The sequence below is a fragment of the Dermatophagoides farinae genome, chromosome 3 (genome assembly GCF_024713945.1).
Source record: "Dermatophagoides farinae isolate YC_2012a chromosome 3, ASM2471394v1, whole genome shotgun sequence".
NCBI classification, from domain to species: domain Eukaryota; kingdom Metazoa; phylum Arthropoda; class Arachnida; order Sarcoptiformes; family Pyroglyphidae; genus Dermatophagoides; species Dermatophagoides farinae.
The window spans coordinates 5,270,987-5,290,354 of NC_134679.1; the positions used below are offsets into that span (position 1 = coordinate 5,270,987).

Genomic DNA, 19,368 nt, shown 5'->3' on the forward strand with positions numbered 1-19,368 from the left:
AATGGTCCGTGACAATGTAACAGACAATGTCCAGGATGTAAATAAAATAAATGGTGATGTTTTCAACTTTAAAAATTTTATTATTCTTTCGTTCAATTCAAATGATTCCACAATATTGAGTATATTTCATCACTACATCATAAAATTATTTTTGATTTCATTCATCAATAGGAAATTCATTTTGTTTGAATGAATTTCGATTGCTCTTATGTTGAGTAGAATTGTTTTCCGTTAAGTAATAATAATAATAATAATTTCTATTTTATTCGACAAATACATTACATACATTCATCACATGCAACAAAAAAAAAATATTCTTGCAAAACGGAATTGCAACTTGAATATGATTTGAATTTTGTTGTTGTTGTTGTTGTTGTTGTTGTTGTCGTTTTTGTGGTTATTCTGTCTCTCGGCATGTAAATTATGTATTCGTAAATGCACATCGAATGAAAAAAAAAAATTTCTTTCAGAATCGAATATGCAAACAGAATTTTTAATGGATGTAGTCAGGCAATTTTTTTCCTATTATTATTGTATAATTCAATCTCAATAGAATATTCATTGAAAAGTTCATTCACAGTTCTCTTTTAATATTTAGAATTCATCATCATCATTCTTTGGTGCGATTCCATTTTTTTTCTCTTATTGTTGGAACCCATGTGGCGTTTTTACATATATATAACACATTGAAAATCAATCAATTTATATACATACAACAATCACAACAACAACAACAACAACAAAGGCTCATTGGACCATTGTATAATACCTAAACATTGATGATGATGATGACTAAGACCATTATGAAAAAGAAAAAAAAAGAAATGATGATGATGATGATGAAATGTTGCAATAAATAAATAAATGATAAAGTTTGTAGTTTGTTTGATTGTGTGTGTGTGATTTTTTTTTTGTATGTTTGTAGAAACATTTGTTATTTATGCATGAATAATAAATGAATGAATGAATTAATAATCATAATATATATGACCAGTCAATTTCTTTAGTGGTATATGCATTTTGAAAATTTTCTAAGAAAAATTTATTATAAGACGTTTTTTTTCTTTGCAAATTGCAATCAATAAAAATCAATGATGATTGATGAATGAATTTGTACGGGTTTTTTCTCTTTTTTCTTTTACAGTGATTGAAATCGAAATCAGAATTCAACTTTTTGACTTTTTTTCTCTCATTTAAATGATTTGGTTGAGGTACCCAATGCGTTGATACGTATTCATTGCGTTTCATCGAATATTCTTTGTGCTCTGGTTAGTTAGTTAACAAAAATCATACACCAGGGTATTTTTTTCCTGATCAATATTATATACGAAGTATACGAAAAATCTTCAAATTTTTTTTTTCTTCTTGCCAATGTAATGATTTTCTATTGAAATTTCATTCCTGGCTATTGACCTCTCTTATTATTTAATGGAGAATAATGATGCATGATGCAAAAAGCAAAAAAAAAAAAAAAAGTATCATCGATATTTTTTCAATACAACAACAATAAGGATTCAATTTTGTGTAACTAATTGTTATTGTCGTTTTATTTTTCATCATAAATCATTATCATTATCATTATTGTTGCTCTAATCGATGAATGACCATTCAATTTTGTGTTGTGAAAAATCTTGTGACGAAAACGACAAAAAAAAAAGATCAATGATCCTGATCATTATAAATTTTTCATGTGTATGTGTGTGTGTGTGAGTATTATAAGCTTATTTGATGATGGTGATGAAAAAAGATCTCAAAATAAATCTAATAGCCTGTAATAATAAATTCTCGAGTACATTCTCATGAATAAAGACCTCTTCAGAATAAAACAAAACAAAAATCAAACCGATCAAATTGCATTGTTTTCAATGGAAGATTTAAATTCTTGTGAATGATTCTTATGATGATCATCATTATTATTATTCACAAGAATTCATATTGACGTCATATATGATGAACAAGATTGTTCAATATTCATTTCAATTTCCAATATTAATAATTCGTTCGGTAAACAATCATCATCAGTTGATTATTATCATTAATACCGGTTACCACAGTCTTATCTAATCCATTTGAACATTGAAATTCAACAAGTTGTTAGTGTCGTAACAACAACACAAGAAAAACTTGAAAACTTTCAACAAAAAAAAAATCATTCAAATCACTGGACCTCAGATGGTGGTTTCTTTTTAGTGTTGGACATATGTGGCCATTTGAATTATGTATTCAATTTTCATATAAAGAAATTATTTATATTCATTGGAATTTTGTTTTGAACTTCTTTTTTCCTTACTACATATGAATATTCAATTTCCGAATTTTTCCATTTTTTTTTTTGCTGCAATTCATCTAATAATAAAAAATAAACAAACTGCAGTTATGGATAGTGTTTTTTTTCCACTTCTATTTTAGCCATACATTATTCAATCAACGAAAAAAAAAGAAGAAATTGAAAATAAAAAATAAAACTGCCCATAACATTAATCTGAATTAAGATCGTCGTTAAGAGTCACACACACACACACACACATTCACATAACGAAGACCTATATTTTTTTATGCTGACAAACAAGAATTTATAATGAGAATATTGCTGCTGTGAACACACAAACACTTTCCAGCTTCAAATTATGACATCAAAAATTGATGCCACAAAAAAGAGAGTGAAAATCCCTTTCTACATATAACAAACGAGTTTCGTTTTTTTTTTTTTTTTGCTTTGGTGTAAAAGAAATTATCTTGTTTCATGTTAAAAAAAAGTTTCATTCTTGACGTTATACCGTTAAAGAAATTAGTTGATAAAATATTGATTGGTTGGCCCTTGCACGGATATCCGTTTTATATGTTTATATATTAGTATATATATGAAAATTTTCTTCATTTCTGTAGGTGTATTGTAAGCAATTTTTGTCAATTAATTTCATGATTTTATTAAGTGTAAAATATACATTATTCAATATTCTTATGACACATGGATATGGATGTAGAGAATAAACTTTTATTGCTGTTGTTGTTGTTGCCAACATGATGATGATGATGATGATGATGATGATTATGATGGAAGAGAAATTTGGTAAAAAGTTTTCCAACATCGTATTTACATAATACAATCATTCAAGGTTCTATTTTTCTATTGTGGATCCATTAATTCTCTTGTTGTTTGAAAATTTTCATTTCGTTGTAAACATCTATACCTATACATACATACAGAGATAAAATCACTAAAAGTCAATATTATTGCCATTTATATATATTTAATTTGTGTTTGTTTGTATTTTCTCTTTACCAATTTCAAAACAATTAATTTTCATTTCAGTTGTTTGTTACTTTGGGACGGATTTTTTTTTTATATGTTATTGCAGCCACGGATGTAACTTGATGATACTTGATGGCCGATTTTTTTTTGATTTTCAAATTTCATTACTCATTTTCCCATCGGAAACATGGAAACCGGTAAGTTTCATTATTTTAACAAGCTAGTGGGCCATTCAGAAAAATGGAATATGCGAATATTTATGTGTTTGATGATCAAATTCAGCTAATTTCTTATTAAGAATTAAATGTTGGTTTTATTATCATCATTTTTTTTTGTCTTAATGATCAACATAAAGAACCTGAATTATTTTTCGTTTCTTTTCAATGATAATGAATCATCATCATATCAGTTTGACATTTGAATCTTGTTAAAATGAACAAAGAACACGAGATAAAAAAAATATGCACATATATGGTAATTATTCGAAACTTGGTTTCATAACAACAACAACAACAACAAAAAAACCACCCTGTTAGATAGAAAAAAAAACTTTCATTTCATAATTAAGGCGATTAATTTCTACTTTTCTACAATTTGCATGAATTGTAGTTTTTTTTTGTTGGGTTCAAAATAATGATGTTGTCTTCTTTTTTTCTTTTGTTTCAAGCACTTTAACATTTCATTTTTAGCTTTGCAAATGAAATTCTTTTTCTTTCTTTCTTTCTTTAGTCATATATTGTGAATATTCTAATTGCATTCACATTTTTTTTTGTTCGGAAATATTCATTTATCAGCCGTTTGTTTTGTGAAGAATTTATGATCCTGGTTAGAAAAAAAAACAAATTTGTAGACAACAGTTGAAAAAAAACAACAACTTTATCATGAATTTATTGCTTCAAAGCAGATTTAAATAATTGTTACAAAATCTGTGAATATGATAATCCGAAACACATGTTAAATGGAATTTTTTGTTTTTGTTTTTGTTTAATCAGTCAAACAGAAAGAATAATAAAATAAATGGAAAAAATTACTTAAATTATTCATTTGAATTTGTCAACACATCGTAATGTCGCAAATACTGTATTATTGCTACTTTTTGGGAGCTTAGAATTGTACTCTAATATAGAATTTATTATCAAACACACCAAAACAGCATGAATTTAATTGGATATGAGAAAAAAAAACCCAGAGAAAACCGTCGAATGAATAAGTTAATTTTCAAGCAAACAGAATCTGATGAATTGAATCTGGTTTCTCTTTTTATTTCTGTGGTTGAACAGTTTTTTTTTACTATAGGAAATATTCTTCAATAATCAATACTTTGGTTATGGCAACGAGAGAAAGAAATCATTTTTTCATGAATATTTTGAATTACAGATTTCACTTATTTTTATTCTGAAATTATTTTTAAAATTCATTTCGAATTTAGGCTAATTTTTTATTCTAATGTTTTATTTCCATCCAGACTTGTTGATTGTAGATTCTTTTTTCTCATGAATCTGTTCCTCTCAATCAATCAGTCTTGAACATCAACAACAAATTCAGTAAGTGGTGTAACAAATAAAATTAAACAGAATGTAACATCAAATACACAGAGAAATAGAGAAAAATTAAATGTTCATCAGAAAAAAAAACATTTTCTCGAATGAAAAAAAAACGAAACTTAACAAGACGATGATGATTTGTTTGCATAAACAAAAAAAAATTGTTATGATGATGATCTATCAATGGATCGATTCAATTATAGAATGGAGAAAAGAAAAACCTTTTTATTTTTGATTTGAATGGAATGTGAGAAAATGTAGAAAGTTTTTTCCTTTGCTTTTTACGATGATGATTCCAAAGAATTCGGTTCTTGTTTTGATGTTTGGTAAAAAATTTTTTTTGCTTTGATCTTTGACATGTTTTTTTTTCTCAATGCAAGTATGTTATTATTATTTGTGTATACAACTAAATTAAATTAAACGTTGTCATCTTAAAAAAAAAAAATTTTTTTTTTCTCTTTCATTCGTTATTAAAATTGAAATTTGATTTGTTTTGTTGTTGTTGTTGTTGTTGAAAAATTGCTCCCATCGTTTTCGAATTGATCCGGATGATGATGATGATGATCATAAAGCATGCCAAAAAAAAAACAGAAAATAGTCAAAAACAGACAGTGAAATTGAATCAAAGAATTTAAACTTATTTTTTTTCTGTCTCATTCTGTCTATCTGTCTGAAATTTTCATCTCGGTATTGTTGAAAATGTTGTTGTATACAATCAATATTTTGGACAAACAAAATTTTTTTCCAGAGTTTTTTTTCCAATAGGATGAATTCTGAGCTTGAGTTTTTTTTTCTTGTCCAAGCAAACAAACATCTTCATGATTGGCCATGATAGTGAATTGTTTACTTTTATGACTTTGAAAGATTGAACATGAAAAAAATAAATAAATAAATAAATAATCATTGAAAAAGACAAAAAAGAATTGGTGCAAGAAATATTTTGTGTGCCCGTGACGGTGTTGTGTGAACAAATTGATATCAATGAAATGAAATGTTTCTAACATTAATGATGAAATCTTTTTCATTGATTTCTTACTATTAATTGGTTCAATTAAATCTGGTGACAGAATCCGGAATGAATCATGAATTTAGAAATTCTTTTCAAGTTCATTGTTGTTGTTGTTGTTGTTGCTGTTTTCCTTAGAAAAGAAACAAAGAAGAAGAAAAGAAAGAAAGAAAGGAAATTTATTTTTTTTATCTGATTCACGTATATATGATTCTTGAGCATGAAAAAAAATTCATCTATTATTACGTGTGTGTGTGTGTGTGTGTCTGTGTTGGAAAATTTTTTCATCATCATTACCATTATTATCATCATCACGATTTTTGTTAATTTTTGTCTTTTTTTTCTAAAGAAAAACTAACGATAAATCCTGGATTTTAATTTCTTAATTTTTTATATTTTATCTAGTATGAATCTCGAATAGGAATGAAGAAGAATGAAGAAAAATTTTTTTCATTTTTTTCCACTTGAGAACATTCTCCTGAAAAAAAAGAATTCTTCAAAATTAAATTATGAACAAAAGAACAGAAAGATTCACTTTTTCTCTGATTTTCATTTCCTTTTTTTTATTGTCCGTAAAAAAAAGATTTTCATTTCAAATCATTAAAACATTTTATTTCCTGAATCATTCTGATTATATTCTATTGAGAATTGTTGATATCGTTACTAGGAAATTAAAAAAAATGAATCGATTATTTATTTTGATAAACCAATCTCTATATGCGTTCTGTGAATGTGTTTTATTGTAGAATGTTAGAAACACTAAATACACATTTCAATTTCAATCCTATTCATTTGTATTTGCATATGACAAATTATCATATTCATGAGAGATGCAGCTGTATGTGTGTTTGATATTGATATTTTAACTTTGTATACTGAGAAGACCACCTTATTCTGGATTTTATATCAGTGATGATAATGAGAATTTCAAGTGTATTATTTTCATTCATAAAAAAATATTTTCTTATGCAAACACATTAGAATATTCTAGAATTTCCTTTTCCCTTTTTTTTGGTGGTTTTCTCCATTTCTATCACATTAGGATTTTAAAGTAAACAAACGTATGTTGTATAGAATAATTTTTTTGAATAATAATCACATATAAATAACCTTGAACTTTTCAAAAAAAAAAATTTTTTTTGTTATTTTAAAAGTAAAATTTAAAATTAAACAAAAAAAAATGTCAAGGCATTGATTTTGTTTTCCATTTAATATATGATGTTATATTTCTGTTCAATCACATCAGTGTTGGAGAATTTTTTTTTTAATTTGTTATAATCCCTGGTTGTTGCTCATATGTTGCTGTAATGAGAGTGTGACAAAACAAATTGTTAAATTTCAACAGAAAAACAAAAAAAAATATGGAGTTATTGACCAGATTATATAAATATATGAAAAAAAAATGGTTGTTGTCTTTCAAATCAATTTTATTTTGGCCAAAAACTGTAAAAACTCAATCTTTTCATCAGTTGATTAATCATTAAAATTTTTTTTCCATTTTTTTTTCATTTGGTTCACATGTTTCCAATGATGATGAAAGAGAAAAACAAAAAACGTGAAAAACGAATTTGTTGTTATTCTATTTTTCTTTCATAACCATCATGCACATTTTCATTGGAATTTTTCTTTTCACTCACTCTCACTTTTTGCTTTTGTCCCATCATATCCATTGTTATACTTTGTATGGCCATTGTTATTTATTATTATTGTTGCTGTCATCATCAATGAAAATGAATGTAAACAAAAATTGAATTCAAAAAAAATGAGCTGACAAAATAGAAATTCTTTTTTTTCCTCTTTTGATTCAAATGAAGGATGTTGATGATGAATTGTGAAAGATGAGAATGGGAAAAAAACGTTTTAATGATGAAATTCATTCGTGGTAAAATTGAATGAATGAATGAATGAATGGATTTGAGATTGCAAGGAAAAAGTAAAGAAAAATTTTTAACAATCAAAATATGTAAATTACTAATACCCTCAGTCAGTCAAATTACAATGTCTTGGTTTGTTTGTTTAGTTAGTTAGTTAGTTGGTTGTGATGATATTTTTGTACGATGATGATGAAAAAAAAAATTAATGAAATTGGGATCTAAAGTTGAGAATTTTTTTACTGCGTGTAAATGAATAAACGTGAATGTAATAAGAATCGGATTCATTTTTTATCATTTTATATTCAAGCATGTGTGATTACATTTTTTTTCCACCATTACATTTGTAAGTAAATTCAATTTGAATGAATCATGAATATTGAAATCGATAGGAACCACACAACATGCACATACATACACGCATTGACACTTCATGTCAGAAGACAAAATGAAAAAAAAAGAATTTAAATATAAAGAAAAAGAATCAAGAATATTTGAATAGAAATAGATTTCATTGAGCAAATAAACACACACATACACACCAAAAAAAAAAAAACAAAAAACACATTTGCATAGACAATCATCATTCATCAAAATCATCATCAACAATAATCATTTGAAATTGATAATGTCAGAATAATGTGATGATCAATGAAAATGAAATTCATGAATTTGATTTGATTTTTTTTTCAATTTATTTAAACGTTTCTAGGACAATTTTTTTGATTATAAATTCCTTTTTTTTCGTTTGCTCTTTCTTCACTGGTTCTGAAATTGGAAAAATTTGTCACTTGAAAGTTTGATTTTTTTCCCACTTGATTTTAATTGATGTTTGCATTCAAAATAGTGGTTATTTTTTTCAATTCAATTACGAAAAAAAGAAGAAGAATGTAAAGAGATTTTTTCCAAAGAATTTTTTCTTTATTTTTCCATTATCAGTACACATTTTTTTCAAAAATTTTTTAAATTTCAAACTTTTGACTTACCTTTATTGGTTTTTTGACTCGCATATTACACTGCATTGTTAAGAAATTAATCAATAAACGAAAAAAAAATTCTTTGACCGAAAAAAAACAATTTTTTTGTTCCATCTGATATGGAATCCAAATTTAATTTTGCATTGGACAGAATAAAAAACTATCCGATTCATTCTATGCGGAAATTCGTCATGTTTTTCTCTCTATCTCTCATTCTCTCATCCCATCTCAATTAGATTAATTGAGTTTAATCAAATGATTAGATTCTTGTCATCATCAACATGATCATCCCGAAAATAGAAAGCATTTTTTTCGAGCTTTTTTGTATTCATCTACAACAACAACAAAAAATTCCAACATGTTTGTCGTCGAATTCCAAATATATGAATATGTACTAATCATAAATTTTGAACCGCCTCATTTGAGACAAACAAGTTAAGTGAAGAGATGGGAGTTCAATATTTATCATCATCGTCATCATATAATATTTTTGATTTGTTGACAACCAAAATAAAATGTCTGATGATTATGAGTGGCCAAAAACAAAAAATGAATGGAATTTCTAAAATATTGAACAACAACAGTAAAAGCAATTGAATTCCAAATGAATGTAAATGAATGATTGGTTTTTTTTGTCCAAAATAACATTAATTCCATTTAATGAATATAATATGTGAATCATGTAATTTCATTAGTTGAATGATAAAAAATTAATTTATGTTCTGTTGTTGTTGTTGTTGTTGTTTTTCAAATGTTACTATATCAAAATCTATAAAGTTTCGACTAATTGATGTCATTTCTGTGTTTTTTCCCGGTATTATTTTCATGACAATCGATTAATTATTCAACATATTTAACTTGGATTCTATTCTCGATGTTTTTAAATTTGAAATTTTTTTTTTAATGTGAGCCCAGGTAACGCATAGATATAACACTCCGATGTCCAATCAATCTGATTGATTTTGCTAGGCATTATAATTCATTCCATTTCTGATCTTTTTTTCATTCTCAATCTATAATCAAAACAACAATAACCATGGAAACCAGATATAAAATGAGATTTGATGTTCGATGAACAACGATGCTATTTATTATTAAAAATACAACGAAAGAAGAATTCCTTGATGACAATGGAATCTATTGGCCACCACCACTACCACCGTCAACAACAGTAAAATATATTTCAAATGATTTTGTTTAGAATCACCAAAAAAAAAAAAAAAAAAAAAAAAAATACTATAGTTCAAATCTTTTCCTTTCCTTTTTTTTTTGATCAAACAAATAAATCATAAATGATGGTTTTTTCCACTTCAATTTGGTAACTAACCGACAATAACAATAACAAATGATGAATGAGGATTGGAAAGAATAAAAAAAAAATCTTCATCCGATATTTCAACTGTAACCATTGTATTCATTCATATATCATTATATACTAATATTCCATTGTTCATCGATTTTTTCGCTTTTATCACACACACACACACACACACACACACACACACACACACACACACACACACACACACACACACACACACACACACACACACACACACACACACACACACACACACACACACACACACACACACACACACACACACACACACACACACACACACACACACACACACAAACACACTTAAATTGTTATTTTGCACGGATACTTTTTTTCAGTATCATCATAATCATTATAATGGACTATTGAATTATTTTGTTTGTTTGTTTGTTTGTTCGTTTATTTTTCAAATAAACCGACATTTTTTTTTCATGATTTTCGTTAATGTTCTCTCTATCTTTCGTATGATGATCATCACCATCATCATCAACAATTGTACATTAGTAATGATTTTGAAAATAACAATTGGTCATCATCATCATCATCATTTTGATCCAGAAAATCATGTAATGACCACCACCATATATAGAAACATTGCTTATGAAACAAAAAAAAATTGTGAGAAAGTAAATAAATGAGAAATGATCTTATTCGTATAGCGTATTGCAATAAATAAATTATTTGATCGATGATCTTTTTTCAATATTTCATATATAATCTAGAATATGTGTGTGTGTGTGCATCATTGAAATTCATTGAAATTTGAATCAGGAATGAAATTTGTAACGTTAATGAAAACAAACAGTGAAGAATGAGGCAATTTTTGTTTCAATGTCGTCAATGACGACAAATCGTTTTAAACCTTGAAGCAGCAGTATAACAGAAAAAAAACCACAAATCTATACAAATTCTCTACAAATAACATTCATGTCATCATCATCATCATCATCAAATTCCGAAATTTATTCCAAATTCTTTGATTTGATATTGAAATGTAGTTTTAGGTTTTCGTTTGAATTTTTTTTGTTCTCTTGCCTACCTGCTTTCCCCCAATCATCTATCAAGAATCCTTAAAAAAAAGTGATTTAAATGTTAAATATGATGATATATCAGAATCAGATTCGGGAAAAAAATTTTTTTTATTCATGTACTGAACCTAAACTGCACTTGAATGAATTGCCAATTTGACAAGCATAAAAAAATTCTGTCTATGATAAAAAAAACCATACAAACATTCGATGATATAGACAAAAAAAAAGAAAAAAAGAAAGCCCAAAATCCAACTGTCAGTAAAGAAGACCTACGTGATTTGTGGTTGTGTGTGTGTGTGTTATTTTTGTTTTCAAAAATTATTTTTCATATCAAATTTTTTGTTTGTAACAAATTTTTCTCTCTGTTTGAACAATAATTAATATATATCATCATCATTTTGATCCAGAAAAAAAAATAGAAATCTAATCTCTAGCCATTATCCCCGATGTGATACGTGTACTATTTGCTAATGATCTATACCAAAAAAGGAAACGAAAAAACAAATCTCGATGTCAATATAAACTTTGAAAAAAAACCAGATTGATAAAAAAAAGGAATTATTTGCTAAAGATTTCATCCAATTATCAAATTCAATATTTTTTTTCTATATTTCTCATTTGTTGTTTATTTGGAAAAAAAATTAAAGGAATTTCTCTTTTAATATAATAACGATGATGTTTCACTGTGTTTAGGCCATTTGTTTAATTTTGGAATCCTGTTTCAGCAACAACAACAACAAAATCAAAACTCGACAAACATTCATATATTGTATATATTACAGACACACACACACACATCAAGTCGATCAATCCATCTGTCGATAAAAAAAAAGAAAAAAAAATTTTCATTTTCACAGAAATACAGTATAGCTTTTCTATGCAAAGAAAGAAAAAAAGAACGATATATAATGTATACAGAGAAAAAATAAATAAATATTATAAATCTCAAGTATCAAATGTGCTTCTGATGTTTTTTTTTACGTTTTTCAGCTTGTTTGTTTGACAAATGATTGTTTTTTGTTTTTGTTTTTGTTTTTTTTTTTTTTTTTTTTTTTTGATTGATTGATTTGACAGAAATGTTTTTTTTCTGTTAAAATCCATCCATCCATCCATCCATCTATCCATCCTATCAATCATCATCGTTGTGTTTATGTGTGTGATGTGATTGAATTTAATTTAATATTCCAAATCTATAATCAACATCATTATACCTGTGATTGAGTATCGTTTTTTTTTGATATTATAATTCCATAAATAAACTTATGATTATAATTAAATATTCTCGGAATTTTTCATGTAAAAAAAAATAATAAACAAATATTGATTGTTCATTCAATTATCGAGAAAGAGAGCAATGAGCTGGCGTCATTCAACAACTTTACATTCAATGGAAAAAAATCATACCATTACAACCATTGAAAATACGGGAATTTCTAATAATAACGATAATAACGATAATTCAAAAGAATTTCCATTATTATCATCACCCATATCATCATCAGATGAATTTTGTAAGAAATTATTACTGGAAATTTTTTTGTGTATTTCTTGTTAACTTAATAAAAAAATTTTTTCTTCATGACAGATAAACAACGTCGACAACAGCAATTGTGTCGAAATATTTTACATCGTTTTCCTGGTCGTGTACCGGTTATTGTCGAGAAATTGGAAACAACTCCAAAGAATTTTATTATTAAACCAAATTCAAAAAAAAATCTAGGATCAATAATGAATTTTAATAAGAAGAATAAAATTTATTCTCCATTGAAAACAACAACAACAACAACAACCATGATGAAAGATAAAAAACGATATAAATTTCTTGTACCATATGATTGTACTGTTGGACAATTTCAATGGATATTAAGAGATAAAATCGATGTAATGGCATCATCAAATCGTGCCATATATCTGATTGTCAATCGTACATTACCACATGCATCGTAAGTAAAACAATCATTTAAGAACAGAATAATATAGATATAAATATTCTATCTATCTATCTATATGAATGAATAAATGAATGAATTTTTCAGCTTTAATACTCAAGGGAAAATACAATCAAATCATGTATACAATAAACAGCTAGACAAATTGATAATAAATTATTATGATGAACAAAAGAAGACAAAAAAAAAATCACCAAAATTATCATATAGATTGCATATGGACATTGCTAATGATTTGATATTGTGTATTTTCACAAGAATGAAATTCTTTACATTAATTTATTCTTTCTTTTTTTTATTGATCTATACTCATTACACTACATCTATATATATATATAGATGTTTGATTGGAGAATTATATCGTCAATATCAAGATAATGATGATGGCTATCTATACATTCGTTATAGTGATGAGAATACATTTGGATCATCATCATCATCATCATCAACGCCATTGATGCAATCACAATCACAATCATCATCATCATCATCAACATGGACATTGATTTTCGCATTTTTTACCACATTGTGTCAAAAGCTATTATGAAAAATAATCAAAATGATGATAATGACATGTTTCCAATAGTAGATGAAATGATATATATATATATATTTGTCAGGCAAGAGAAAAAAAAACAAGAAATTCATTTTCACATGTTATTATATTATTAAGAATTCAATTGTACTCATTGTTTATGTTTGTATGTTTTTTTTTTCATCTGTCAAGTCAAGTTTCCATTCATTTTATTTTTTTATATTAAGATTATTATTATTGCTATTAAACTGTTAATATCATCGATTGTGAAATCGACAAACAAGAGTGAAAAAAAAAATCGTTTTTTTCCGAATGAAAATACTTGATGGATATTATTAACCAAATGGATTCTGCTGTTATTATGTAATACAAGTTTTTTTTTATTGGACATTAAAGTGATGATGATGATAAAAGTCAGAAAAGAAAAATTTATATATAGTTTATTTAATGGATTAATTTTTTTTTAAAAATGGATTAACAGACAGTACCCTAGCTAATTTATTATTTTATTATTGTATAGGAATTTTTTGTTAAAAAATATATTAGAAAAATAGAATGCTAAAATATTTCTGTGTGTGTGTATGCATTGGTAACATTATTGTTGTAGAAAAAACAAATGTCGAATGTATGAGGTAATAATGGCTAAAAAAACCATAAATGTTACAAATATGGTCATAGGTATTGATGATGATATTGAATGTGTTTTATTCTGTTTGGCGTACACTTTATTTGTAGTCAATGCTGTCTGTATTCTATCGATGGCATGTATTTGGGCATCACGTGCTCCTTTCCATGAATTAGGTCCAACCAATCGATATTGATATGCAACTGATGGTTCCATTAATAATGTACGAAATAATTTTGGATCAGTAAACAAATATTTCCACACCGGCGGCATACAGCCAACTTCAGTAGCTAATTCATCCATGAATGGTATGAAATCAACTTGAATTGTATGACGATTACTGCCATAATATTGTTTATGCATTTTAACCAGACGTCGATCAATATCAGCATTCATAACGGTACTTGTAGGTAATCGTTTATTTCCCAACATTAGCTGTGCATACCATCGTGCTTGTAATTCAGCTATCGGAAATATAGCTCCAATAGGTTGTATCAAACCGATAAATGCCAATGTATGAGCCGGTTTTATATTAGGTATGAATTGAAATTTATAAAGCCTGGTAGCATTGTTAATTACAGGTAAAATATCCTGCGAAAGAAATGGATAATCAAATCGATAGCCAGTTCCCAAGATTACGGCATCACATTTAGTCACTTTAGTTTCGCCTAACCATATTGAATGAATTATAAAAACCAACAATAAAAATCAATCAAATCTAAAACAATGAATTTTGTTTTTACCTTTGAAAACCACACCATCAGCCGTGAAACGTTCAATATCAGATTTAATAACGACAACACCAGATAATATACGATTAGCTAATGCATCGTTGATTGTAACATGTTGAGAAAATACACGATGTTTAGGTTTAAGTTGATATAATTCATGATCAAAATTTGCATTCAATTTGTTTTCATATATGTTACAAATCACATTGTACGGAAGAATATTTGTAATATAACTGACATAACGTCTAATAAATTCAGCATCACCAGGAATTCCATTACTTCCAACACGTTTAGAAATCCATGCTCCCCGTCTTGTTGATAAATAAAGCTGTAATGAATGATTTAAATAGAAAAAATCAACAAATGATACAAAGAATTTTGATAATTTTATCATACCTGTTTGGTTACGGTTGCTAGTTCAACTGATGCATCTAATGATGAATTACCAATACCAACAACGACAACAGTTTTATCTTCAAATCCTTTAGCATGTTTCAACGAATGTGTATGCATGATTGTACCTTTAAATTTTTCTTGGCCCGGAAATGTAGCATAATATGGTTTACTATGATGTCCAATACAAACCATGACACCATCGAATATTTCCATTGTTTGTTCACCATTATTTAAATTTTTATAAGTAACTTTCCAACGACCAGTTTTGATAAAATCATCAGCCAATTCAAGTGAAAGTATTTCATGACGAAAACGGACATATTTTTTGAATCCAAATGATTCTCCATATGAATCGAAATATGCACACTATTAGAGAAAAAAATGATAAGATTTGAAATTCATTGATTATATAGAACTATTATAAATACTAACCAATTTACTATTATGCATATAATTTGACAATTCAATTGGTGGTGGAAAATCCGAAAATGCCGATATTTCTTTACTTGTATTGATAACTGTTGATTTCATAACCGAAGCAATACCATCTTCATCCAGATTTTCTTGATATCGCCATAGGCCACAAGTGTAATCAGTTTTTTCAAATATAACTGGTTCAAAATTCTGTTCAACACAAGCTTTAGCAGATGTAATGCCACAAACACCGGCACCAATAATTGCAATTCGTTTGGTCATGGTTGACAATTAATTGAATTTGTTTGAATATGTTTTTGAATAATAATATAAAATGTGATTGATTGATTTTTTCAATTTAAATATAAAACAAGTCTGGTCGAAAAAACTGTTGGAAAACTCGGTACAAAAATGGGTGCACAGTATTGTTTGATGATATGTCATGAATTGAGAACAATTTATCTAATCAATAATAAGCAACGTTACTGGTGATAAATTGATATATAATAAAGATTTCCATTTAAATGACTTAAATATGAGAGACTAAAATCGAACAAATAGTTAATGTAGTTGTAACTTTATTCAAAACAGCTTAACATTGCAAGTGTTAATTGATCTTATTGGTAGATTTTTTTTTCTGAACTAGGTACACCCATTTTAATAATAAATAACATTTATTTAGAAAAAAAAATTGAACAGATGAACAATTTGTGCAAAGTCAAATTGATCATTTGACGATAATTTTGGTTATCGATGACAAGATGAACCCAGATTTTTTTTCCGGGGCATATACAACTTTGTTTAATTGGTTATATCGAATGGAATAATTTTCGAATATAAACATTTTCTACTATACACAAATTGCATTGAACAAGATATATTTATTAAATATTTTTCAATCATATCTACAAAATTTTTGGTAAAGTATTTGGGTGAAATCTTGGATGCTACCATGTTTGTAATGATAATTGTTTTGTTTTGTTTTTTTTTTTTTTTTTTTTTTTGGTAAAAGTGTATAGTATACAATGATCAATGTATTCATGTGTTTTACTTTCAATGTCATAATTTAACAAATAATGAAGTGATGATGAAGTTGAATCATATCAATATATATCAATAGTATTTTGGCAAGCTCAATTCCGAGATCATTTCTTTTGTATACAAAAAAAGCAACTATTGTACTTACCTTACAAATAATCAAATTTTCAGTTTTCGTATAATTTCAGGAATACATGTTTTTTCTTACTATCTGGATCAATAAAAGAAAATTTTTTTTTGTTTGCCACAACCATTCGTTAACGTTTGTGTAAGGCATGTTGTTAGTTGGTTTTTTTTTTTTTTTAGTTTATCTTGGAAGACTTGGTTTCACATCAAACGTTTAAATGGAATGAATGAATGAATAAATAAAACAAAAGTGGATATATTTTTTTGGGATGAGCTATTGAATATAAATATTCTTAAACATAATAATCATCGATTGGATCATTTGAATCATTCGTAGGTGAAGCATCATCATAATCGATACTTGGTGAATCTTCAATCAGATTATCTGATTCATTTGGATTATTGATATTTGTATTTGCTATTTGTGATTGACTAGTATGTCGATTGCTTTCTATGAATTTGTTCGGTTTGGCTAATTTCGATCGTTTTAATTGCAACTGAGAATTAGTAATCAAATGTTGATAATAATCATTAAAATTTGGATCATTAGCTTTAATAGTAGCAAAACGTTGACGAAATAATTGTTTGGCATATGAATAAAGTTCCATATCAAGATGATTTAAATCACGAATTCGTTGTATAGTTGATTGGCTTGACGAAGCCAATACTTCATGGCTATGTGTTTGGTTAAACTGTATGAATGATCGACGGAATTGTAAACGGAATGTTTTCTCAAACACATACTGTGTTGCCAATTGTTCTTCGCAAAGACCAAACATTGCCATCTGTCGAAGATTTTGTTTGGCACTGAATAACATAATTGAATCTCGCTCTTCACGAGACATGAATGATTGATTATAGCATCCGACTAGATTAAGATCGGCCAACATCCGTGTTTGTCGATTGAATGCCAGGTTATGTGGACAATTCATAAATTCATCCAATGAAACATTACGCCAATTGGCACCATGAAAACAGAGTGGAATTTCTTTACTAGTTGGTAGTCGACCATCACACCAATGACGAGATGTTTTCCAAGTAGCGCCACGTTGCACATGTTTGAATTCGGATAAAAATCTGGAAATCGGATCGCGTAATAATGTCATGAAATAGAAATTTCTTTTCTTATTAATTCTATCGGTCTGATATTCCAATTGATTCAAGATTCTATCCACGCAATTTGTTAGTTCCTAAATATATAGTAAAATGGATAGGAATTAGAAAATGGCTACAGATTTAAACTTAAAAAATTCGATTACTGTATAATCAGCATGTAATCCACATTTCCAACCAATAGAATAACGAGAAAAAAGCCAATATCTATTTGATGTGCCCGGTCGAAAGCAACGACATTTTTTCTTTCGTTTAGAATCACATTTACATGGCTGTGGAAGGATCAAATCTCGTACTAAATGTCGATCGAATGCTGATCCGCCTATTATCAAGAATATAAATGAAAATGATATTATAAATACTCAATAATTACTGACCGGTTTTTTGCATGTGTAAAAATACTAAAACATCGTTAGTGTTCATTTGGAACATCATTTGGCTTGAATTTGGATGTTTGATGATGTCATCAAAACTGGTCATAAGAATTTTAGCAGCTTTAAATCTAGCAAAATCTTCATAATCATAGCCAAATTTATGCAACAAAACTCGATCGATATTCAAACGTTCGATCAATTTCTGATCACCAGAATATAATCGATGACTGTATGATGGAATGAGATAATTGCTTGAAATCCATACTTTATCTGTTTGATCATAAATCGATTTTTTTGTATAACAAAGACTATCGGGAAAATAAAGACCAATCGTTATGATCGAAATGACCGCTAATAATGTAGCAATCATTAGTAGCCGTTTAAAATTATACTTTCGAGCCGATGAAATCGATTGAAACGATCTTTTAATTATGAATGCTGGTCCTTTTTCATAATGACGACTACGACCACTACCCTTACCGGATGTATGGGACATTTTTTCTTTGATTATAATTGTAGGTGTATCGTTTTCAAGCACATATGCATATAAATATGCTATTAATAGTTAATAATTATTAGCTGACAATGATAATAATCTTCGATTATGATTATTGGCTGCATAATTTTTCATGATAAATATCATCGTCCGATTAATTGATGACATTGCTGTTTTTATTTATCTAGAGTCGAATATAATGTGAAGAAAGGTATACGAGTTGAATTTCGCGAAATAGAAATCAAATCAATTTGATCATTATATGATTGCATGATTGATTTGTATTTATCGGTTTTTTTTCTGTTGATGAATGAATTAATGAATGAAAATGAATGAATAAATATAAAAAATAAATATAGAAGCTAAAAACAGAAATCAATTACAAAAAAAGAAAAAAACTCGATACAAATAAAAACAGCAGATCCAACAATTCGAATGTTTTGATTGATTCTAATCATGCATCGCTGATCCATTGAGTCATCGATCCAAATTGGATCAAAATAGTATTCGAAAACAATTTGATTGTTCGATTCGGGCCCGGTAGATG

At 27.4% G+C, this 19,368-nt stretch overlaps 3 protein-coding genes across 3 annotated transcripts; 1 reads left to right on the forward strand and 2 right to left on the reverse strand.

Annotated features, from left to right (window-relative positions):
• Nucleotides 1-12,003: 12,003 nt before the first annotated feature.
• Nucleotides 12,004-13,780, forward strand: LOC124494892 (uncharacterized). Its single transcript, XM_075729670.1, has 3 exons — nt 12,004-12,535; nt 12,610-12,967; nt 13,313-13,780. The coding sequence occupies exons 1-3, from the start codon at nt 12,379-12,381 to the stop codon at nt 13,518-13,520; spliced, it is 723 nt and encodes a 240-aa protein (XP_075585785.1). The 5' UTR covers nt 12,004-12,378; the 3' UTR covers nt 13,521-13,780.
• Nucleotides 13,781-13,856: 76 nt separating this feature from the next.
• LOC124494890 (flavin-containing monooxygenase 5) lies at nt 13,857-16,311 on the reverse strand. The gene is made up of 4 exons (XM_047058166.2): nt 15,693-16,311; nt 15,261-15,626; nt 14,877-15,192; nt 13,857-14,801 (listed from the first exon to the last, which is right to left on the reverse strand). Exons 1-4 carry the CDS (start codon nt 15,954-15,956, stop codon nt 14,104-14,106), a joined length of 1,644 nt encoding a protein of 547 aa, XP_046914122.2. The 5' UTR covers nt 15,957-16,311; the 3' UTR covers nt 13,857-14,103.
• Nucleotides 16,312-16,535: 224 nt separating this feature from the next.
• Nucleotides 16,536-19,303, reverse strand: Hs6st (heparan sulfate 6-O-sulfotransferase). The gene is made up of 3 exons (XM_047058167.2): nt 18,329-19,303; nt 18,098-18,273; nt 16,536-18,028 (listed from the first exon to the last, which is right to left on the reverse strand). The coding sequence occupies exons 1-3, from the start codon at nt 18,819-18,821 to the stop codon at nt 17,132-17,134; spliced, it is 1,566 nt and encodes a 521-aa protein (XP_046914123.2). The 5' UTR covers nt 18,822-19,303; the 3' UTR covers nt 16,536-17,131.
• Nucleotides 19,304-19,368: the final 65 nt, after the last annotated feature.